This window comes from Lissotriton vulgaris, unplaced genomic scaffold (genome assembly GCF_964263255.1).
Source record: "Lissotriton vulgaris unplaced genomic scaffold, aLisVul1.2 SCAFFOLD_840, whole genome shotgun sequence".
Lineage (NCBI taxonomy): Eukaryota > Metazoa > Chordata > Amphibia > Caudata > Salamandridae > Lissotriton > Lissotriton vulgaris.
In genome coordinates, this window is record NW_028242307.1 from 749,215 (window position 1) to 775,066 (window position 25,852).

Genomic DNA, 25,852 nt, shown 5'->3' on the forward strand with positions numbered 1-25,852 from the left:
ACAGTCATGGTGTTCTTCCTCTTGGCCCTCCGCAACCGGATACGGCAATAAAGTGGCAGGGTTCAGGGTAGCACATCTCTTTAGTGTGATATGCGGCGCCAAAAGTGTAAGCTCATATCCTGTTAAACGTGCACTCGTGAGATACTGGGTTTTCGTTTGGTTTAGCAGAGCGTCTACCGCATGGGGAACTAAAACCAACAGTTTGTGTGACAAAACTATTCCCTCACTCTGTCGTATAGCTACTGCTGTTGCTGCAACTGCTCGGAAACACCCAGGTAATCCTCGTGCTACAGGATCAAGAATGGCCGAAAAGTATGCGCAGGGCCTCTGCTTATCCCCGTGTGTCTGCACTAACACCGACAATGCGCACCCAACTTTCTCGTGCACATACAATGTGAAAATCTTTGTGTAATCTGGTGTACCTAACACTGGTGCAGAACAAAGGGCCTGTCTCAATTGTTCAAAAGCATTCTGACATTCATCTGTCCATTCAAGGGGCATTGGTGTAGTTTTAGACAGTAACGCTAACAAAGGTTTTATAATGTGCGAAAACCCCATTATCCACTGTCTACAGAAGGACGTTAATCCTATGAAGGCACGCACATCTCTCTGAGTGCGGGGGACTGGTGTATCTAAAATTGCTTGAATTCGATCAGATGTTAATGCACGTCCCTCCTTAGACAAAAGATGACCGAGGTAGGTCACCTTTGGTCTACAATATTGTAACTTTTTCCTAGAAACTTTGTGATTATTCTGAGCCAGAAAGGAGAGCAAAGCAAGAGTACTCTCCTCGCAGTGTGCATAGGTGTCTGCAGCCAATAAGAGGTCATCAACGTATTGAATAAGAGCTACTCCAGACCGCAATTCAAAAGAGTCGAGCTGTCTTTTTAAAGCCTGGCTATAAATGCTAGGACTTTCTGTATAGCCTTGAGGAACACAACAAAATCTATACGATTTATTATTTAACCTGAAACCAAATAGGTATCTGCTGTCGGGATGGATGGGAATGGAAAAGAAAGCATTTTTAAGGTCAATGACAGAGAAAGTAGTGGCAGTGGGGGGACCAAAGTAAGTAAGGTGGTGATGTCAGACACCACCGGGTACTGGGGCACTACAATTTTGTTTATTTCTCTCAAATCAATAATAAATCGATAGACTTTGTCGTCAGTGTCTTTCTTGAGAATCGGAAGAATAGGGCTGTTACAGACATTGTAAAGAACTTCCTCCACTACTCCTGCAACTATCAAATCCTGAACAATGTGCGTCAGAGCAATCTCACCTTCTCTAGATATATTATACTGAGGTACACGTGGCAAAGAAACTCCCTCCTTGACAGTAATTCGAATAGGCGGAATGTGCATCTGTCAAGTCAAGTCAAGTCAAGTCATAAAATTTGTATAGCGCACTACATACCCAGAGGGTTTCAAGGCGCTTAGGAAGGGGGGGAGGATTATTTGTCAAATATCCACGTTTTAAGCTGCTTTCTGAACGCTAGGTGGTTCTGGGTGAGGCGAAGGTAAGCGGGGAGTGAGTTCCATGTTTTGGCAGCCAGGTATGAAAAGGATCTGCCTCCCATGGTGGTCTTGTTTATGCGAGGTACCGTGGCGAGGGCTTGGCTGGAAGAACGTAATTGGCGGGAGGGGGTGTAGAAGGACAGTCGAGAGTTGAGGCAATCTGGTCCGATGTCGTAGAGTGATTTGTGTGCGTGGGTAAGCAGTCGGAAAGTGATCCTCTTATTGACGGGTAGCCAGTGGAGGTCTTTAAGGTGACCGGAGATGTGTTCGTTGCGTGGGATGTCTAATATGAGCCTGGCTGAGGCGTTTTGGATTCGTTGGAGTTTCTTCTGGAGTTTAGCGGTGGTACCTGCGTAGAGGGTGTTTCCGTAGTCCAGTCGGCTCGTGACCAGAGCGTGGGTGACTGTTTTCCTTGTTTCGGAGGGGATCCAGCGAAATGTTTTTCTGAGCATGCGAAGAATGTTGAAGCAGGATGAGGATACGGCGTTGACTTGTCTGTTCATTGAGAGTGAAGAATCCAGGATGACCCCAAGGTTCCGTGCGTGGTCTGTCGGGGTGGGTGCTTTTCCAAGGGCTACCGGCCACCAAGAGTCGTCCCAAGCAGAGGGGGAAGTGCCTAAGATGAGGACTTCTGTTTTATCTGAGTTCAGTTTCAGGCGGCTTTGTTTCATCCATTCGGCGACTTCTTTCATTCCTTCGTGTAGGTTAGTTTTGGCGGTGCTGGGGTCCTTGGTGAGAGAAAGGATCAGTTGAGTGTCGTCCGCGTAGGAGATGATGTTGAGGTTGTGTTGGTGGGCGATGTCCGCGAGGGGGCTCATGTATACGTTGAAGAGGGTGGGGCTGAGTGATGATCCTTGAGGCACGCCGCAGATGACTTCAGAGGCCTCGGACTTGAATGGAGGAAGGCGGACTCTCTGGGTTCTTCCGGTGAGGAACGAGGTGATCCAATCAAGTGCTTTTCCTTGGATTCCCACATCCATATCTGATGTCGCCCATAACGTGTGTGGGAGAGAGGCTAGCGCTTCAATTTCCTGCATGGTACAAAGTCTGCCTGCATCTGGATAATTGTCATTCAAAATAACCCGCACTCCTTCAGGAGCGCAGCGTATTGTCGCTCGAAAATATTTGAGCAAATCTATGCCCATAATATTGTCTGGGGTATGAGGCGACAATAAGAATGGGCACAGGCCAAAAAATGTATCAATGCAAAATGCAAGAGGTTGTGACAATGGGCTTGGAGAGGGTGTGCCATCGAACCCTATACATGTAATCGTTTCGCCAGACAGGGGAGCCCTTGGAACCAAGTTTTTAGACAAAGCACTACGAGTAGCTCCTGTGTCAACTAAAAACTGATCAGTAGAACGCAAAACGCCCGCTGATACATATGGACCTCTTTGATCTACTGGCACTTCAACCGATTCCACACCCCATCCTACGCAATCCTATGCGTGCACATAATCCTGACTCTCCACGTTCTCACCCTCCAATATCTGGTACTGATTTCGTCGATCAAAAGTATTACGTTCATCCTGACCATGACCCCTCGCCTCAAACCTACCACGATCACTTCCTCCACCTCTCGCTCCCGAATAACTATTCCGTGTCCTTCCACCTCCTCGACCACGCTGGCTACGTTGCTCACGAAGCACCGGACAATCTTCAGCCCAATGCCCAAACTCTTTACAATATGCACATTGGTCCTCAGCAATGTCGGTACGACCATACAACGTATTACCCCCTCCTCGCCTGCCTCTATCATTCCCTCTAGACTGCGCACCACGAACCTGTGCCAACATCACCTTCGTCTTCAACTCCTTTGCTTTCTTATCAACACTTTCTTTAGCCTCTAATTCCTGCCGCTCATAATACTGAGCCATAGTTAACAAAGACGCAGGGGTCGCCGTGGTCCAGGAACTTTCACTAGTTTTCAATCACTTTGCAATCTCCGGTAGGAGATTAGCCACATACTTATCGACAAACAGATGCCTACCCGTATCATCCGTTAATAATTGCCCACTGTAATCATGAAACGCTTCTTCAAAACGTGAAAAGAAGTCAGACACCGACTCATCTTGTTTCTGTTTGCAAGAGGCTAACATAGTCCAATCAATCTTTTTAGGGGGAACGAGCGTTTTTTATTTATTCAAAATAGCGGTTGGGAGACCCAGAATTAATTGACAAGGCTTGCATGCAGGCTCCCTATCTAAATCAGCTTGGACTATAGCCTTCCAGTCTGCTCCTAAAAGCGCTTGATCGTCAAACTTACGAATCGCTCCCCACATATCAGGTGGCAGTATCATCCCAAAGAAAAGATCAATATCAACCAGCGTCATAACACAAGAAGAAATAGCCCCCTCCACTCCTTCATAGAAAGCTGCCGGATTTTTACGGGGATCAGGCAAAGCGTTTTTCAATGCCATAACATCCGCTCTATTCCAAGGCGTATACACCCAATTATATATGAAATACCCTTTTGCATCCCCAGACAATTTATCATCACTGGTACCTTGCCCTTTAGGGGGAACATACAAAGGTGCAGCTTCACGCATGGGCATAACATGCACTTTAGAACTCTTATCTGCTCCAAAGATAGAACACTCTTTGGATTGCTCCGTCGACCCCGGCGCAGACTTCTCTGATGCTTTTCGTGCTTCCCGCAATCTGGACGCCTCATCCAGTAGCTGGACCAATCGTAGGAAAAAAGCATCCGCATCTGCAATAACAAATAGACCTTTACCGTATTCTCATGATGGACTGATATATCCTTAGGTTCTAAATCATCTGAATTCTTACGAAATCGTTCAACAACTTCTTCTGAAAAAGCACTTAAGAAATACAACTGCTCTCGTTCTGTCCACTTATTCCTTTCAACATTAATCTCTGACATAGTTATTTTATTCAAATTCAGTTTCCTAGCGAAACTGCGCAAATCCGCGGCTTTACCAGCAGTTAACCTCGTACTCGCACTATCTTGATCTCCATTGCCAAAATCCTCGTCCGGAGCCGTAGGCAGAACATACGGAGGCGGAGACCGATCTAATAATGAAAAGTCATCAACTTCATTAGTAAGGACCGGATAAAACGAACGCCGAATAGGAAATTGACCGCTCGTTTGCAAATTACGTTCCCGTGCCTCCCTCTCTTTCTTCTCCTGCAACTCCTTCTCCTCCAGCTGTAAAGCTTTATCTCGAGCAGCCATGCGCTGCTCTTTTTCCGCCAAGGCAATCTCACGCTTCATCCGTTCACGCACTGCTTTCTCCCACATTCGTACACAGTCAAACATATCCTGTCTAGACCTGCACTGAAACAAACATTGCTCCACAAACTGAACCTTTCGTAAATCAAACGACCCATGTAGTGGCCATTGTAACTCGGGATCAGACTTGGTGTATTTGTTCCATAATTTACTATACAATATAGGGGGAAGGCCAAATTTAATATACATTTCACGATTGGGAGTCCCCTCTGGGGGAGCCGGCTGAGATTCGTTTAGTCGATATGTGGTACCATTCCCAAGACAGCACATTCCTCGGAGTGTGCTTAAAACAGGCATGTTCAAAAAGTATCACGAAAACGTGACACCGTAAAAATGGCACTTACTGTACTTCACACAAAATGTGCCGCTCAAAACACAAACAAAGTTAGAGAAACATCTCTACATGCCTGCCTATGTGAAGTGCACTGCACATATACGTCAATTCATAGAACCAAATGTTAGCTAACTCAAAACATATTCATATTCATAGAACCACAGTAAGCGTCCGCAGACTACCTTACCAATCACAATTCTTACCAAAATCTCAAATATCCAGGTTCCAACTGCCAAGGTCTTTGATCAAATCAGCCAAACCGGCACTGTACGACAACTCGGACGAGCAGGATCTCAGTCGGGGACCGGCGCCACCTGGAAGGTCAGATCAGAAGGAAGGGAAGAAAACACCGTGGGTGCCAAGACTCGGGTCACTCAGTGGCAGCGTACGCGTCCATGGCGAATTTCCAATCCTTCGTCACGACCTCTCCTTCGGGCATCCGAGTCGCCGATGAGTCCCTCCGTGGTCGCCAATTTGTGGTATTGGGTTCTCCAGGCCTACATACTCCGCAGAATACCCTCTACACCATAAGAACTGTTGGCACGGAAACTAGAAAATGTAAAAGACAAGTTTATTAAGACCCCATGGGGTGGTGGTACATTCCTACAGCACCCTTCGGCAATGCAAGAAGTATCACACCGAACATCGGTGTAAGTCCTTCTTTTATACAGTTTTACAGACATTAAAAGATGGGCGGTACATGGTTACAGAGTTTTAAGTACATATATGGTCATTTTTGGAGCACAGCCAACTCATGGGAGGGGCTACAACACCACTGGTCAGTTTGGCGGAACATTCCTAAGTGATGACTGGTCAGTCAGAACTGCGCATGTGCGGGCTTGACCATTACTAAAAATAGCCTGTTGCTGGGCAAACTCAAGTGGTCAGTGGTACAGAGAAAGGACAAAAGGGCATGCTGACCACGCGGCGACGCATTCTCTAAAATGGCCGTAGTAACATACAAAATGGCGTTTAACAACTATGGTCAAGATAAGTGGGTAATGTGTAGCAAAGCTTAACGCTAACCGATCATTGTCAAATTACGACACCCCCAGGGGTCCTCCCTTTCCCCTTTATTGTTTAACCTTTATATTTTCCCTCTGGTTTTTGCCTTGCAGCAGATGGAGGTCACGGTGTATAACTACGCCGATGACCTCCAACTAATTTTTAATTTGTCCCCTTCCACAGCAGGCATTGACAGCTTTCAATCGGTCATGCTGTTTATCCGGGATTGGATGAATTCCAACCACCTTAAACTCAACCCGGATAAGACAGAGTTGGTCCTGACCGGTGGCAGTCGCAACCCCTGGTCCCCTTCCTTTTGGCCCCCCTCCCTAGGCCCATCTCCCTCTCCTTCACACTCAGTCAAAACCTTGGGGATTACTCTTAACCAACATCTTACACTTCTGTTGTCTCTTCTTGTTTCTTTACTTTGCGTATTGTCCGGAAAATCTCCAGTTTCTTTTCCCTTCCTGCACTCAAGCTGATTTTAATGGCGATGGTCCTGTCTCGGATTGATTATGGGAACATTATATACAACGGGGTTCCCGCTTACGCCCTCCAGCGCCTCCAGCAAGTGCAGAACCTGGCCGCCTGCCTGATATACGGCCTTCCCAAATTCCACCACTCCTCCCCCCTACTCAAATCACTACACTGGTTACCCATCAAACAGCGGGCTCTTTTTAAGCTGGGTTGCCTGACTTTTCAGGCTCGTGCAGGCATGGCCCCTGTTTTTATATCTTCTGCTATTAAAGCCTACTGTCCCACTAGAGATCTGCGCTCTCCCTCCAAATCCCTTCTTTCAATCCCCCTCTTCTAGAAAAGCAGATCCGGTGGTTTGAAATTTTCTGTTCTCGCCCCCTCCTTCTGGAACACACTTCCGCCCCCTATTAGATCTTCCGACTCCTATATGGAGTTTCGTAGGGCTCTTAAAACCTTTCTGTTCCAGCAAGCCTTTTTTCCCTAGCTCTCTGTACTCCCGGCACTAGTATCCCCCAGCGCCAAGAAACCGCATGGTGAATGCGCTCTTTATAAATTCTTTTAAATTCAAAATTCAAATTCAAATTATTCCCACTTTAGTCAGTACAACAGTAGGGAATGTGTTGGAAAGCGGAGGGGTAAAACTTACTGTCCCACGGCAATGAGTTCAACAGTAGGGAACGTGTTGTATAGTGGAGGGGTAAAAATTACTCTTCCCACTCCAGCCAGTGCAACAGTAGGAAAAGTGTTGGATAGTGGAGGGATAAAATGAACTGTTCCCACTCCAGTCAGTGCAACGGTAGGGAAAGTGTTGGATAGCGGCGGGGTAGAAATTACTATTCCCACTCCAATGTCTGCAAAAGTAGGGAAAGTGTTGGATAGTGGAGGGGTAAAAATTACTATTCTCACTCCAATGATTGCAAAAGTAGGGAAAATATTGGATAGGGGAGGGGTGAAAATTAGTATTCCCACTCTAGTCAATGCAACAGTAGGGAAAGTGTTGGAAAGTAGAGGGATAACATATACTATTCCTACTCCAATTAGTGCATCAATAGGGAAAGTGTTGGATAGCGGAGGGGTAAAAATTACTATTCTCACTCCAGTGAGCGCAAAGGTAGGGAAAGTGTTGGATAGAGGAGGGATAAAAATCACTATTCCCACTCTAGTCAGTGCAACAGTAGGGAAAGTGTTGGATAGCGGAGGGGTAAAAATTTCTATTCCCACTCCAGTGAGTGCATCAATAGGGAAAGTGTTGGATTGCGGAGGGGTAAAATTTATTATTCACACTCCATTAACTTCAAAATTAAAAACAAACAAAATATAAAGAAACAAAAAAAGATATTTTTAAAAAGAAGTCAATAAAAAATATATAAATATGTTAAAAATAAAAATGTATGGAACATTGAAAATTAAAAAAAAACATAATGTTAAAAACATAAATGCATATCACATTAAATATATATCCCAAATACCTACAAATGTTATATTAAATCAAATTTAAAAATCCTTTTCAAACATATAAATATTTGTATTTAGAAATTAATTAACAAAAACATTCATTATTACATACATTTAGCCTATTTACTTCCTACCCTATAACACCACACAACTCACCACCCACATGTAAAAAGCTTTTACAAACATATTTGCATAATTAACATAATGAATTATCAATTAAACAAATATTATTAATTAAAAAACAGATTAAAACACATAAAAATGTATTAACTTCCCACCCTTTACGCCTATAATCCCCACAACCCACCCCTGTAATTAAACTGTAAAAAATATATTACACAATAAAAACATTTCAATTAAACCGCTAATAGTATTTACCAACTAATTATAAAGTAAGTTACATTAATTTACTCCCACCCTTTACCCCATGAACCCAAGACCGACACACACAAAAATTATTAAACAATTACCCTAACTAATTATCAAATAATTATTTAATAATAATTATCAACTATTTATTAATTAATTGAGAATAAATTACTTCCCAACCTTAGCCCTGATGAACCTACAACTAAAAATAATTACACAATTTCCATATTTAATTGTCAATCAATTAATTAATTGTAATTAACAACTAACTATTAATTATTAAAAATAAATTACTTTCCACCCTTTACCCCTATGAAGTCCACAACCTGCACATAAAATTACCCCAAAAAATAATAAAACCCAGTTAACATTATACAATCACAATTAAATAAATATGAATAAATTAAAAATATTAATTCATTTAGTATAGTTAAATTACTTTCCACTCTATTCCCCTATAAGCCCACAACCTGCCACGAAACTCAAAAAATGCAAAATGTAATTAAAATAAAATTAATAACTACTAAATATGTAACACATATATTACAAAACATAAACAATACTGATACGATAAAATACATAACACTAATTTAAAAATCGATATTTTAAACAACTATATTTTTGCAAACGATGTTAATGACTTCTATATTTTTTAAATCGATATTTCTTGCCTTTAAGTCGCTATTCTTGATCACGATATTCTTGCTGTCGATATTTCTCTGTCACGATATGTAAAACTCAATGTTAGTGTAAGTCGACATTTCCAACTCTATATTTTGACTGAACGTATTTAGTTCTACACCCTTGCTGTTACTGCCTTCCATGCTCCTGTTTGATCACCAGGATCCATGGACACAGCTTACAACCTAGGTGATGTTTCATTTACACTATGAGCAGTGCCTTTGAGCTCATTTTTTAACATTACCATAGGTGACAGGTCCCCAGACCCTGCTTTTGAATGTATATCCTTTATGTTGGTATTTGCAGTCTGTATCTGTACCAGCAATTGTGGGTGAGGAACTAACTGAGCTTCAGTCTTAGCATGTGGAGCTCCAGAGTGATTTACCCCACATTCTCTTTATTGTTCATATTGTTACATATATATGTCGTGCACGTCCGTCCTGGGTATTAGTTAGTTGCCATGCCAAATTGCCTCTTTTTTTGCCAAGAGACACTGAGACTTTCTGAGTCTCTCTTGTTCCCTTTTACAGACATTCCTGTTTGGATTACTTTTCTCCTCCGACTCTCTGTGTGACCTTGGGCAGCTCTGTACCCAATATTCTGCCTACTTTGTCTTCTCTGCCACCAGTCCTTGCCAGAGTCCCGGACAACTCACAGTGGTCCATTACTTACTCGACACCTCTCTTAAATCTCTCTTAAGTTATTCTGTAAATCATTGGGCTATTTTCAACTGATATAAAATGTGAGAGAGATCAGTAGCAAACAATGTCTCTTCTATGTAGTGCTAGCCTTAATTTCAGAGATCTTTTCTGAGGCACAACTCTCTCTTAGGTATGGGGCCAAAAAATATATGTGCTCCTGCAGGCAATGTTGAACACCTTATGAACTCTTTTGCCAAGCTTCATTACACTGAAAATCATTGGAAAGTTTAAAACAAATCTTCATAAAGACATTTTAAACTTTGCACTTCCCTATTATTCTGTCTGTTACTGCCCCATCTCCAGTAGTGGCTGATGCCCCCCTAAAGTGGTGAGGCAGAAACCCCAGACCCGAGCGGGACCCACACACAAACCTAGTACATGGACCTAATACATGCACACACATACAGATCTGCACACACGGAGTCTACAAGAAAGTGAAGGAAAAAGAACACCAGTAGCCATGCTCACACACCTGTGGCAGACTAGCATGTGGTGCCTAGAGATGTCTTCACTGTCCATTCACTGTCTTGTCCTCATACACACTCCTCTCTTGCATGTGCATCTGGGGAAGGGTTGTGCAATGCTTTCTAATGTTGAACAAAAGAGGGAGGCAGTTGTTACCCGTAACCCCGCCCTTGTTGCACCGCTGTATTTTGTTTGCATGCCACATCTGCCATTAAAGTGAACTGTGAGACAGAAGCAGGGGCAGACTAATGTATTCTAAAACAACAAGTCCTAGATAGTATAGCAATCCATGAGATGTACTGGAGACCTGAGGGTGTGTTATCGACTGGCACACCGGCTGGCACAAAGCACGAGCCAAGAGCCCCACGCGGCTCCCAGAACCCACGCTTGAGTCGTGCTCTCAAATTCCCCCATTGAAAACACGCAACCCTGCCCAAAATATGGGACAGATCCTGAGGCCAAACCTACTATGAAGTTTAGGCCCGGAGTGCAAAGTCCCTTCACGTAATGTCCATGCTGCAGAGAGTCCATGCTCCGCAGTTGCTGCTGGCCCAGGCTGATCGCAGTAGTCGCCTCTCTTGAGCAAATCCAGACGCTGCTTCCAGCACCATGAGAGCAGCGCCAGATTGGCTTGAGCAGGCCAAAGCAGCGTTCCTTATGAGCCCAAGAGACCATGGAGGCTCGGGCTGTAATCTCCAGCTTGCCAGGTGTTCATATAGGACAGGCTTTAAGTGCGCATGTCGGGTCAGCCGTAGAAAAACACCCATACAACCCGGCATGCACGCTAACACTGCACTTAAGTGCAGACCTGACCCAGCCAGCTTGTTTGCTCATGCTGCCACAGTTAAGCCCCACCTCCGCCCGCAGAGCACACCCTCAAGATTGGCATCTGCCTGTGCAGGTGACCCGCCATGGCAGGGTAACTTAAATTTAAAAAAGGTTTGTGACCGGGGGAAAACATCTAGACAGTAGACTCTAATTGCATTTAAAATGATTTACATTTTTTAATATGGGGGCAACAAATACAGGGGGCGACGCCCTTTCGCCCTCAAGAGGAACCATCACTACCATTCTCCTTCCTATCCTCTTTGATATTCCCACAGTTTGAATCTCCTATAAGTGCCTGGCTTTTCAGTTGATTCCTTATGTCACTTCGAGAATTCATTCTTCCTCTGTTTGCTCTATAACTGTGAAATAAGTCATCTTTTTGCATGCCTCGGTTTCCGTCCATGACTGTTTAAGAAACTAGTTAAGGCGTATATGTAATACAGTAACATATATGATAAATACCATTAGTTGTGAGAATATTACGTTCATTGAAGGTACTGAAGGTGCAAACGTAGATTGTTAGGTGGAAAGCTGGTGAATATATAAAAGAAGAGGAGATGATTGGATGGGAGGTGATTGTAATAGAAGCTGTAAAAGAAGATCAGTGTGGTAGAAAGTGTGGGACGAGGAGATAGCCAGCTGAGGGTTGACAATGAACAAATGTTAGAGGTAGTAACATTGCAAAAGAAAACAGGTCCTATGATTTGCAGTGCTGGCCTCTCTCGCCATCATTACTGCCTCCTATCTTTAGATGATACAAAGGGGGTGGTGATGGACGGAGCATCTGAATCAATCAAACACTCACACCCAGTCAAAAGATCTGGGTTTAATCCATCACCGTTCTTTAGCCCACTCTGCCACCCCAGATCAGACATGGCTATATGCAAATCAGTCTGACCCTGTGCCTCATGGGAGCAGTCCAGCCCAAACTACCAAGCCATGTCTTCCCTGGACCGGAAACAAGCTTCCGAGGACCGGTTTCTGGCATTCCAGCCGTCTTCAGCCCGGCTTGCTTGAATCCAGTGGCAAAGTGAGCAAGGGACTCATGTCTGAGCATACCCTGCCACACTTATGGCGGCCAAAAGCGGTACAAAAGTTAATTTCTGCTCTGATGAGTCTGCTCGGAAATCAGCAAGGCAAGGCTGTCCATCACAACCTAATTTCAGCACTACAACACCCCAAAATATCTCTGCCTTGCCACTGAAAATTAGCTCTTCGAAACGAATTATCAACGACCACACACTGTTACAGGGTGACTTTTCAACCTTCTTACATCCCAGCTTCAAACCATCCGTTATTTGCAAGAACCTAAAAGCTTGTCTTTTCAGTCTGAGACACTTCCTGGATTGCCTTCCTTCTCCTCCTTCAACTCAGCAATAGTGGCCATATGGATGCTATTCCAATTTACATAATCGTTATATGCAATGCCTTTAGAAATACATAAAAGATAAGAACTCATCAGGACCCTGTGTTTAGTGTGCCCCCACTGCAGGTTGAATGTCACATTAGCAAGTTACAGTGCATCGACCTGCCCCACTATCAGCTGTAGAATATCTACCCCAACTGTATTCTCAAGGTATTTATTATAAACAGGCTCATGTAGACTCAATATTCTTAATACCACATCTATGTACCTTGGCATTGCATGTACATATCATCAAGCTAGATGTGGAATCAGAGAACATATGGTGTATACTTATCTGTCTGTACAAGCTGGAAGGAAACCTTTTTCGTGTGGTCCCTAACAAAGCCTCAATTGTGTAGAGTCCCTTCCTAAATTGACGGATAAGAGGTATGGAGATCCCTTTTAGTGGTCAAACAGAATCTTTAATTAAAATTCAAACCATGCATTTATCAGTGTATTTTTACCTTGACAATCTAAATTTGTTTTAGTGGATATTCTGGAGACAATATTGTTCAGGTCTGCATTAAAATCTCGATATTAGAGTCGAACACCCCAACCGGCTCCTTATCTTTGCATTAGTTCTCTCCCAGATAATGCCTTATAGCTCATATGATTAATAGCAAATGTAGATGGGGTCTTATTTTATCTCCTTTTACTAATATTTTTAAAAGTACATCAGTGATGTGTTATTAGAAATAAAACGTGTGCTTGTCAGCTCAGTGCAGCATTCATGTCAGAAACCATAGGCTAGTTACTTGAGAAAGCATCGTAGGACGTCCTCACTACTCATCTGGCTAGACGTGTTTCATTCATCATAAATGCATTCTTCCTACTGACCAATCAGTGCAGTGATGATTTTTCACTCCTTTTCTTGCAGGCATGTGTGAACAACGCATGTGTTGACAGCAGTAAACTGGGTTACGACTGTAACGTGACAGCCAAGTGCAACGATCATGGAGTGAGTAAATATTGAACAAAACTTTTCCTGTAATACTGCAAATTGCTGTGGCAGCTGGGGGAGATATCACGCAGTTAAAGTACTGTTTTGCTTCAGACATAATCCTAATGGCAGCCAAAGAATTAGCCGTTAGTACAGTAATAGTTTATCATACAATTATAGTCCACAGAAGAGTGCAGTTCATGTGTGCGAGTTTGTTGTGAATGTATCTAGGACCCTAATTAAATATTCCTGATTCATGCCTTTATGTGGTTATGATAAATCCTGTCCTAATGAAGTCATACGAATCTTGCCCATATTCAGTAATAGCCCACGCAGCCCAAATACGGCAAGACTACTTCCTTAGATTCCTAGAGAGCACGAGTTCTTTCGACACACCAAACCTTCAGCAACCTGGGAATTCCCCATAACTTTGTTCTGATTTGTCATTGAACTCCTGCGAGCACTACAGGAACAGTCAGTTCTTAGTGACATCTTTGATTGACGTCTTATGTCCAACCTTACGTCAAACACGGCACCTTCCAGGTATAAATATACCAACACTTGCCTTAAGCAAACACACGGTGGTGTGGAGCAGAGCGGCTATCTACTTCTCATGCCGAGAAATCCAGCTCCAGTGTTTTCCAGTCACCCTTGCGGGTTACTGGGAGATCGAGTCCTGAGAAACGAGATACAAGACCTCCTTCATTCTATAACCAAGGCACGGAGCTGATTCAAACATTAGAGAGAATTCTTGATTCAGATTCTTGGCAAAAAACCTAACTTAACTTAAAACTGCAACTTACTTACTCCTTCCCACGTATTAGGCTTAGGTCAGGTACACCGGGGTAGGCGTATCTTAGAAGCACCAGTTGAGTTTGTTAGTCAATGTTTTTATGTATGTAAATATTTTATCCGTTTTAAAGTATCATATGGCTAAGAAACCATATCAATGCTTTTACAGTATTATTTTATAATACTCCTTTTACTGTACGCACTTTACTTCATGATAAGTATTGCAATTGTGGCAATTCATTTCTCTTGCATGAGAAAGAAGACTGCTCAATAAAATAACACCTTTTATTGAAAACGCCCGTCTCTCTATTTTTCTGCACTATGGTGGAACTAAGCATGCACAATTGACTGAGTTAAATAGCTGTCTATTGTTTTCACACGACTCTGGAGATACGCTCCTTATTCTGGGGGAGCAAAGTTGTCATGTTATATGGTTGTCAGAAGCTAATCCCTTCTTGTCTAAATCATGGAAGTTAACCCCTCCCTATTCATTCGAGAAAGTTTCTAGTGACCTCTGAGCTAGCTGGCAAAAACTAATTAAATCTAACATAGTCAGTAGAGACCTAGATGACCTCAGTCCTACGTCTACACTGCTGTTTATGTTATTCCAATGCTCAGAGCCTATTGTGAATAGAGGAACTACACTACATGGTGCCCAACGTTTGGTAAGGCGATAATCTAACGCAAGATACTAGAGTAACTCAGTCGTGCTTTTCACACAGACCCCTTTCTCCTGTAAAAACTCCAATAGACGTCTGGAGTGGGTGAAAAGTTAATATCCGCCGAAACTTAGTAGGATGAGAATCCTATGTATTAGTGTACGGTATAGTCAACGTTGAAGGATACAGTGTTCCAAAATATTGTGCACCTAATCTTTGTTTCCTTGAAACTTGATCTGCAACAAAAACCTTTCTGTCAGTAAAAATGTCAGACAGTGAGGATGAAAGGGAAAGAGTTAGACTAGCAGCTCAACTCTTAGCAGAGGACACAGTCCTCCAAAATGCAGACCATGATGCAAAACTCATCCCGGTCAATATAAGAAAAACCATAACTATAAAACTTATAGAAAATGGGGTGTCACCAAGAGGTGGTACAGTTGTATTTGTGGTAGGGGCACATGAGTATCGGCAGACAGAGGTATTCTATTCCTGGATAACGTTTCCAGCAGCACATACTGTGACACGTGAGTTCCACTACTATAAAGTAGCGGAATCTCCAGAGGAACACTCACCTTTCGAGGAAATTAAAATTCCACTAACATACCAAGAGCACCTGCTCTTATTTAATGGCGCCCTAAAACATCTAAATTACATTACCAGGCTCGGTCCACTAGGAAGACCACGAGCCATGTGGCCGATTCTAGCCAGCTACACACCACACCCGGACATTGAAGAAATGTCAGACAGAGAACTTTTAGTTCAGTTAAAACAGCTAATTAAAATTCATAGACAATTGGTCCAATATGTCATGCGGACTTCAACAGTCCAAACTACAATTAAAATTCCACAAAACACCCCTCATCAGGGGAATACAAATAAAATTACACCACAGAATATTCAATCATGTCTTGGAAGAACACCCGCAAAACGGGAACAAATTCCCTTTTGGTTAGCTCAAAAAATCACTCAGATAGAGGCAGTATTTCCTGATACTACCCCTCACGAAAAACACAGAATTCTGACTATCTGTCTCCCAATGGGGATCGCACCACATGTGGAGAACTGTGACACTTGGGGCACGGTCTTTGCTTCTATCTACACAAAAACACATGGTGTTCAGTCAATGGCGGTTATACCAGATGTAATAAGACAGATTCAAAACGAATACGGTCCAGAACCTGCTTTAACTCTGGGTATGAAATTACTGAAAGACTTCAAGCAGGTCTCGGCTATATTATTAGCCAACATAAAAGGAGAAGCAGCATGTGTGGCAATCCGCCAAAAATTGAAGGAAACAGATATAACAGACCAACCTTTTGAGCTTGCTAAAATAATTGAAAAATGCTGTGAAGAATTAGGCAGAGATAGTTTAGGTGGTAAACCAGTAAAACCCCAACTAATTGAAAATCCTGAAAAAAGCTTTATTAAAAACAATCTCAATTCTCAAAAGAAGAAATGGGAGGGTAATAAACAAACTACTCCCAGAGAAAATCCAGTTCAGTCCAGAGGAAGGTCTCCACAACGGAAAAATAGGTTTCCAGGAGGAGGAGATAAGTCTCCCCAAAGGGAGCCCTCTGAAAAAAGATATAACCTTAGAGATAGGGATAAATTAAGAAAACCTGACAGATATCAAGATATTGATACACGTCCCTCTCGATCGTTTCAGACTTCCTCACAGAAATTGGAAAGAAGAGGACGGTCAGAACACAAGGAAGAGTATGTCAAGTCCAAAGACAAAGAACCTGCTCATCAAAGTAAAAAATCACAATTTCCCAGAAAGAAGGTAGCAAGCATTAAAATTAAACATGCCGAGAATCCTGAGGACACAACTGAAAAACGGAGAGTGGGCCCAGACAATGCTAGACAGTGCAGCAGAAGTGACCGTAGCTCGCAAAATCCTGATGAATCTTCTGGAGACAGTGGACACGAATGAATACATTCAGGTGGAAACTGCAGACACGCGAGTTAGCGTGCCCCATAAACTATATGAAATAACATTACGTATAGAGGGAGATAAAACTAGGAAAATAAAAGGTCTCTTTTGGGGGAATCTTTCTAAAGCCTATGATATCCTGTTAGCTGAAAAAGACTGGCCACCGGAGTTTGTCAGGGAGTGCCCTCATGGCGAAGAAATGATTATGCCTGCCTTCTCAAATCAAATCCTGATTCATAAAAATACACATTTGCAAGAAAATGGGCAGTGGCCCAAGCCCCTGCTTTATATAAAAATCATGTAGGATGGGATGAGGACTCTCCTCACCACAAAACCCAGTTAAAAAATCAACCTACTGCACAAAGGCAGTACCCAGTTAAACAGGAAGCTAAAAATCAAGTCAGGGAGGTCTTAGATCAACTTGAATATCAGGGCTTGATTGAAACATGCACCTCACAAATGAACAATCCTTTGTTTCCTGTCTCCAAACCAGACAATTCATATCCTCTAGTTTTGGACTACAGACATTTAAACTCCTGCTGTAAAACTTTTGCAGTCCAAAACTCTCACAGTGCAGCACTAATGATAACATCGTGCGCAAAAAATATAAAATGACATTAGATATCTCTAATGGATTCTTCTGTCAAAACATTGCACCTGAAAGCAGGCATTTGACCGCTTTCTCAATAATGGGGTCGCAAAAACAATTTTGTCGACTCCCACAGGGATTCAAGAATAGCCCAGGATTATTCTCAGCAAGGGTAAAAGAATTACTACAAATGTATTATGATGAGGCATTATCCTATGTCGATGACATCTATCTTACAGACGATGACCTGGAGACTCACTGGAAAAGAGTGAACACCATAATACTTGGGTTCACATCGAAAGGTTACAAATTCAACTTTGAAAAGTCAAGAATAGCCCATCTAACTGTCCTATTTTTAGGATATGAATTATCAAGTGAAGGCAAAAGCCTAGCAGACAATTTCTTAGAGAAATGTGCAGTAATTCAAGCACCTAAAACGCTGAAGAATTTACAATCAATACTAGGTTTCCTGAATTTCGGAACAACATACATTCTAAATTATGCAGAGAGGGTTAAACCTCTCTACGAATTAATAAAACCTGATTTCAAACCAAATAATTGGACTCAAGAACACACAGAAATTTTGAGATCATTACAGACAGACATGTTAACTTAAACAAAACTGCAAACACGCGCAAACGAACGCAATCTGATAATCCGAGTCATCCCAGGAAGATGCGGATTCACATACCTGGCCTCTAATGAGGGAGAAACTGTACCTATAGCTTACAAATCATATTTGTACACACTAGCTAAAATGAAAATCAGTTCTACAGAAAAAATTCTGACAGCGGTTCAAACTGCTGTAGCAAAGAAAGAGCCCTAGCCCAAGGCAAGAGGATAACTGTTTTTACAGCAGAATCAGCCATTGAGGCGTTGAGAAGCCCACGTAATCTAAATGCTGTGGCATTAGATCCGAAATGGATACAATGGGAAAATTATCTTGCTGCAGAAGACGTGAAACACTATTTTGATCCGAATATGAAAAAACTAGAAAATCTGGAATACGAATATGAATATCCTCTGCCGACCGAAATCCTGCCTCTAGAACAATACACCTGTCTAATCTACACAGACAGATTTGCACAACATTTTGCTGTGGAAAAGCAAATTTACAACAATGCGTGCGCGATTGTTAAAGGTCGTTGGCGCTTAGGTAAATTCAGATCAATGGTCACTAAAACAGAATCATTCAGAAACTGTACAGCTCAGCGAGCTGAAATAAGATCCCTAAAGATGGTGCTTGAAAATGCCGATCTCAAATTCCCCACACTAATAGTGTGCGATTCACATTACTGCGTCCAATCTTACAATAAGAACCTGCAGACTTGGATTCAAAACAGTCACAAAGATGACACAGGTGCCACAATAAAGCATAAAAAACTTTGGGAACAAGTAGTTCTTTTGCAGAAAGAACTACAAAAGACTCACGTGATACATACACTGAGTCATCGACGTGATGGCGTTCACGTTGCAGGGAATTCATTGGCTGATAGAGCCACAGCGGCGGCTGGTCAACCGGCTTCCGTAGCCACTAAAAAGCATTCAGAAAAACAAATAGATGGAGAAACCATGCTGGCAGTAAAAGCATCATTAAAAGGCGACTATGCAGCATTATCTCTCAACTATCCACTCAATAATACATACATAATTGATGCGAACTCCGTTCCGTTTGCTCAAATCCCTGGAGTGGGGGATAGAGTAATTCCAAACACGAACTGGAGATATAAGCGACATTTACTACTCCTGGGTCTGACCCTGGCCAAAAGGGACATAGCGAGATCCTGGAAGGATCCTTGTGCCCCCACAGTCACAGCCTGGCAGAATGGAATGGATTATTGCATGGGTCTGGAGCAGCCTGTTTATGTCGCACGAGGGTGCCCCCTCAAGCACTATAAGATTTGGAAGAAGTGGGCGGACTACCGGGGCCTGGACTTGAACCCACCCGCAGAGGAGGAGGCCCTACAGTATGATTGATGGACACACGGCCTTAGTTCAGGTCTATACTGTGCAACGTTTGGCAGGGCACGGACGGAGTAGGCAGCAGCACGCCTGGGAGGGGGGGAGTTGGAGGGGGTGGATAGGGGTAGAGGGACTTACTGTTGGTTATTTCATCGTTTGCAATACGTACGTAAATGGTTGCATGATGTGTTATTGATCATTGTTCCTAGTGATTGTCTCTGGTGTTCAGAGCATTACCTGATATATTTTGTCATGCTACTAATAAAATCTGTTTTGAAAAAAAAAAAACACGAACTGGAGAATCTTCTTGATACAAGAAGCACACATGGGATTGGGTCTGAGGCACCAAGAGATCCTGAAATCTCTGATAGAGTTACAATCAGAATACTGGTGGCCGGGAATGAGCATAGAAATTTAAAATTTTGCAATAAATTGTGAGGACTGCAACAGAGATCGCAGTTGTGAACCGGACCAGGCACCAGCCCAGACACCACTATTAGACAGCATCAGGCTATCTATGCGCATATGTCCAACCGGACAAATGCGGTCCCATAATTATTAAGACTAGATTCACTAAAGATGTGGGCCCCAGCGCTCGGCTGATGCCAGAACTGTTATAAAAGATTTGCGAGTCTTTATCGGCACAAACGCAATTGGCATGCTACATTCTGACCTGGGTCCTGCGTTTAGCTCTCGAGCTTACAAAGAGGCCATGAGCAGCATGGGCATTGCATTGCATTGCGGTACTCTTCTCCTTTTCATCCTGAGGGAAATGCGGTTGTGGAAAGAAAAAACCGTGACATAAAGCAATCTATAACAGCGAGGGTATTAGGTTCGGGTGATGGGTGGGTTAAACATCTAACAAGTGTCCAACGTAGTCTTAACAATCTGCCAAGAAATTCTCTAAAGGGTTTCACTCCACACAAACTATTGTTCGGCACTAGAATGAGAATCCAGGACTTAGACTGTCATACTTCAGTGGTGGAAGAAAAAACCTTTGATATCAAAGATCGTTTGGCTGTTTTACAGGACTTGAATGAAACAAGAAAAAGTCTAAGTAACATAAAGTCTATGCCAACAACCACTGAAGAACCACCTGTCCCAGCAAGACCTGTCTGGAATCCAAAGATTGGGGATCTGGTCAGAGAAAAGATTGCGGTGAAGAAGGAATTTGGGCCTCCTTACAGAAAAGCAGTACCTGTCTTAGCTGTCAGCGGAACAAGATCAGTAGTACTACCGCCACTTGCTGGTAAAAAGGAAAACAGAGTTGTTTCCATCAACCTGGTGAAACCACAATCATGTGGCCAATAATAAGTAGTAGGCCCAGTGGACTCCCAAGAAATAGCAGAAGACCAAATCTTGCTACAATCCAAGAGGTTCAGACTGAAAGACTAATCACTTTCGATAAACCATCAGTGAATAAAAAAGGACTATGCAACAAAGCCATGGAACTTGTGCCTCTTGAAACCCAAATTGCAACAGTTCATGAAGAAACACCAGTCTACAACGATGTAGCCTCGGACTTTACAAATGTAACAAAAGAAAATACAAAGATCAATGGAAATCCGGAAGCAATCCCGCCAATTGACAGAACTGCATCTGGCTACTTTATCAACTTTGATGATTTTTTCGATGACCTGAGTGAACAGGGAGACAAGCCAGCAACAAAACTTTCAAAATGAAAATGAAAGAACTTTTTCATCAACTCAAAGAAACATATCTGATTTCCCCTTGGATTGCACTATGGATTGTGTTAGGTGTACTTATCCTTCTACTTTGGCTAATCCTAGTTTTAATTTTGGGTACATTTATTGATGGAAAATACAGTATAATGGACACAGCAAGTCAGAACATCAACTTGGTCCTGAAACCACACAGATCCTCTCACATAGAGAAAAGAGAACTATCATCAGTGAACATCACAGCAAAGCCTATACCTGGTGGTATAGCATGGGACAGAACTGACTATGAAATCTATGGCCCGGTAGAGCTCCTGAAGTATCCACATCAATTCAAGTGACTTTGTGACACCAAGTTCTTTCTCTGATGATTGGGACTTTGAAAACATCAATAATATGATGTCAGATTTAGAAATGTCAGCAAAATTTACAGAACATGATTATTTACAGAGCTCATCGAATTATGAAGAGATGTACTGTTATAACCACTATGGTCATCATTATCTGCATAAGTCTGTGAATACTTGAAATGTTTTTACATATAATCAGTGGGAACATTGTCCAACTCCGCCAATAGGCAGTTCAAAAACGTTTTATGGAAAATCCCCATACTTTTCAGGGTTTAATCACACTGATCCAGAAATGTTTTGTTTCAAGATGTTAAATAAGACAGGAATGAAAAGCATGCTGACAAATACTAAATTGATTTATTCTGAAAAATGTTATGACAAAATGTCAACATTTGGTTTTGAGTTTTGGAAAAACAACATTGAAACAAAAACCATCTGGGGAACAAAATAATGGCAGGTACAAGGTCTAGAAGCATTATTCAGAGCCTGCATGATCCCAGAACAAATTATGTTCCTGAATGACACAATTCAGCAAACAACCTGTCTTGGCTTAGCTAAGATAAAATATTTAAACAACCCATCTATACCAAAACCTATGCCTGATAGAAATACCACTACAGACAAAACAGAACAAATCCTGATTGGAAAAAATGGTTGATCTGGCCCATAGACACAAATAACTGTCAACATAGATTCCTGAACAAAATACAGGGGTTCAAACAGAACAGGCCAGACCCTAGATATTCCCAGAGACAACATCCAGGGATAGTAACAACATATAGAATAGGAAAACTATGCCTTGACTGGCTACAGAAATCCACACTTCCCGAAATAAAGCAACACTTAACTTTACTTAAAGAAGGTGCTGACTTGCGAGAATTCATAATGGGTCCTCGCAAACAGCGTCAAAAACGTTTCATATACGCCGGTATATACGCAGCTTACAATGAAGCTTGGAAATTGAAACAAATTGAAACTGCAGAAAAAATAATGGAAATTGACCGTATCAATTTGAAGAAATCACTTTCTGTAGTTGACAATGGGCTAACGACTCTGTCCTCCAGAATCTATTCACTGGACAGCATCGTATCATCTGCTACTGATATAATAGAGCAGGACATGCTAATGTTACAACATGGCCAGTCCCAAGTACGTTCTATTGTACAGCTAGGCTGGACGTTACAAAACCTGCGTTCAGGCTATGTGCCATGGCGTTTAATCAACACAACGTCATTGTTTTCTATCTTTAACCTTACTGATAAACAAATCAGTTTGGCACAAAAAGGAGCAGACTATACGATACTGAGCATTGAAAAACTTGAGAGATTACCATTGACAATGTCAGAAAGACCAGTCATTGAATGGATAATACATGGCACCATTACAATCCCGATTAAGACTTTTCAGTTTCAGTACTGCCAAAAATATATACCAGCAGGCCTTTATGAAAGGTTGGGTAAAGGATACATCAAATCGACCTGGAATTTACCTTATACACACAAATGTTACAGTGAAGGGAAAAAAGAGGTATTTCTTAGTGGTAACGATTGTAAAAAATCACTAAGCAGTACACTCCTGTGTCAAGGTATTAACTTGCATGGGGCCTGTGAAGGTTCTTCGAATAACCTTTCATTCCATCTTCAGGGCACCCCTACTACACAGATAGAGCCATTTTTCAGACAGCTTTCCAAGGGTAGCTACGTTCTAATAAGTGATCACAGTTGCTGTGGCATGGTGCCAGGAAAAGCCTATCTCGTAACTGTGACGGCCAGGATCATTTGCTGTATGCAAGTATTGTATCCAAATAGCAATGCAGACATGGAGGCGGCTATATGGCCTTATGTGAATATCTCTTCTATTCAAATTGATACTTTAAGCAGAATGAAGTCTATTCTTTTACAGACAACTGTGCCTTTAACCTCGTCCAAAGAGACATATGACCTGCAAGTTGCAAGGACAGCGGCAGAGATACATACCCTATTATCGACAAATTGCCCGGTGCATTTCGTAGAAATGTTAAGTCAAATCTTAAACATGTCAGATACCAGTTGCATCGCACATGTATTTAAGGCAATTTTTTCGGGACTGCTAACACCCTTCAAAGCAGTTCTTGGCATCTTCCCGAATTTTGTGCATTCGCTCTTCGGTGGCCTGCCTCCTATTTTGGGACTCGTAGCCGGAACTTTATTTTTGTTCCTCCTGCTCTGATATGGCAAGCCAAAACACAGACAAACCTCTGGCAACGATGGAAGAAACGATCCTAGCAATACGATATCGAGACCGTATCACTATGGTGCTCGGATTGGCTCGGCTAAGAGATCTGAATACTACCTGGTTTCTTTCATTCAGACCAATTTGGCAAAATTGCATCTTACCTGTGCTTCGATGTCTGCTATGCGGAGAAGAATGAGTGTTGGACGTTTGTCTTACACTACCATCAGCAGTACCAATGGATATCGACGCTTTGCTTTGTCCAGTAACGACTCATACAACGTGTTATCCCCAGCGGCTACCTATTCTGATGACGGCATTCGTTGAGACTTCACCATGACGATTAAGTGGCGGTGAGGTACGAGATGAAAGCTTCACCACACAGGTACAACCTTCTGTGAACATTGCTGATCCAGACATTGATGATGGCAATGCATCGCACATATGCACTATTTCCACCCTTTCTGAGTTGGCCCACCTTTCACCTACTATTGTAGACGAATTTTTTACCGGCCTACAGAAGTAATGTTCTCCCCTAACAACGAGAATAATATTTGAAAAAACGAGCTCACAGCGTTCCCTGAACTCTGAATTCGGCCTTCAGTTTTGATAAACAGAACTCCAAAAAGACAGTGACACTATTTTTTTTCTCTTGTACCGAGAACAAAATTATTTTTCCCTAATTTCCAAAATATTTACTGTTTTTTGGCACATGGTACTCTGCTTAAAGTAGAACTATTCTTATAGAACAGAACTTCTATTTTTAGAGACTCTAGAGACAATATTTTGAATCAGCCTCTAGCATATGTACAATGTTATATAACTTTGTGATGGAATGGTCTCGACTTTTTTTTCTGTATTCAGAGCCATTTCATAAATGTAATTTTTGCAATTCATTCAGCCTATATTCATATTTGCATTTCCTGAATGATAATTCTGCTTGAAAGTGTACAGTATAATACTCATTTTGGTATCTATACCATTTTAAATGCATTTCATTGTATTTTGGGGTGGGTTGTGAAACACATGCATACCTGTATATTTATATATTGCTTAGTATTTAGTAATGATGGACATTATACGTGGAGGGGGTGTTGTGAATGTATCTAGGACCCTAATTAAATATTCCTGATTCATGCCTTTATGCGGTTATGATAAATCATGTCCTAATGAAGTCATACGAATCTTGCCCATATTCAGTAACAGCCCACGCAGCCCAAATACAGCAAGACTACTTCCTTAGATTCCTTGAGAGCACAACGTGTTCTTTCGACACACCAAACCTTCAGCAACCTGGGAATTCCCCATGACTTTGTTTTGATTTGTCATGGAACTCCTGCGAGCGCTACAGGAACAGTCAGTTCTTAGTGACATCTTTGATTGACTTCTTATGTCCAACCTTACGTCAAACACGGCACCTTCCAGGTATAAATATACCAACACTTGCCTTAAGCAAACACATAGTGGTGTGGAGCAGAGCGAGTATCTACTTATCCAAAGCCCAGCTGATGTGAGAGCCGAAGGAAGCCACCCCTCCCTCTGACACACTGGAGAAGCTCCCTTTTCTCACGCCGAGAAATCCAGCTTTTCCAGTCACCCTTACGGGTTACTGGGAGATCGAGTCCTGAGAAACGAGATACAAGACCTCCTTCATTCTATAACCAAGGTATGGAGCTGATTCAAACCTTAGAGAGAATTCTTGATTCAGATTCTTGGCAAAAAACCTAACTTAACTTAAAACTGCAACTTACTTACTCCTTCTCACGTATTAGGCTTAGGTCAGGTACACCGGGGTAGGCGTATCTTAGAAGCACCAGTTAAATTTGTTAGTCAATGTTTTTATGTATGTAAATATTTTATCCGTTTTAAAGTATAATATGGCTAAGAAACCATATCAATGCTTTTACAGTATTATTTTATAATACTCCTTTGACTGTACGCACTTTACTTCATGATAAGTATCGCAATTGTGGCAATTCATTTCACTTGCATGAGAAAGAAGACTGCTCAATAAAATAACACCTTTTATTGAAAACGCCCGTCTCTCTATTTCTCTGCACTCTGGTGGAACTAAGCATGCACAAGTGACTGAGTGAAATAGCTGTCTATTGCTTTCACACGACTCTGGAGATACACTCCTTATTCTGGGGGAGCAAAGTTGTCATGTTATATGGTTGTCAGAAGCTAATCCCTTCTTGTCTAAATCAGGGAAGTTAACCCCTCCCTATTCATTCGAGAAAGTTCCTA

General features: G+C 42.1%; 1 protein-coding gene across 1 annotated transcript in view; it reads left to right on the plus strand.

Moving 5' to 3' along the window:
• LOC147669001 (disintegrin and metalloproteinase domain-containing protein 9-like) overlaps nt 1–25,852 on the plus strand; it is a gene marked incomplete at its 3' end in the record, with an annotated part of 870,311 nt that overhangs the window by 742,231 nt on the left and 102,228 nt on the right. The window contains exon 15 of the mRNA XM_086948294.1: nt 13,368–13,448. Coding sequence (XP_086804420.1) covers nt 13,368–13,448 — 81 coding nt within the window. The remainder of the gene's footprint in view (nt 1–13,367; nt 13,449–25,852) is intronic.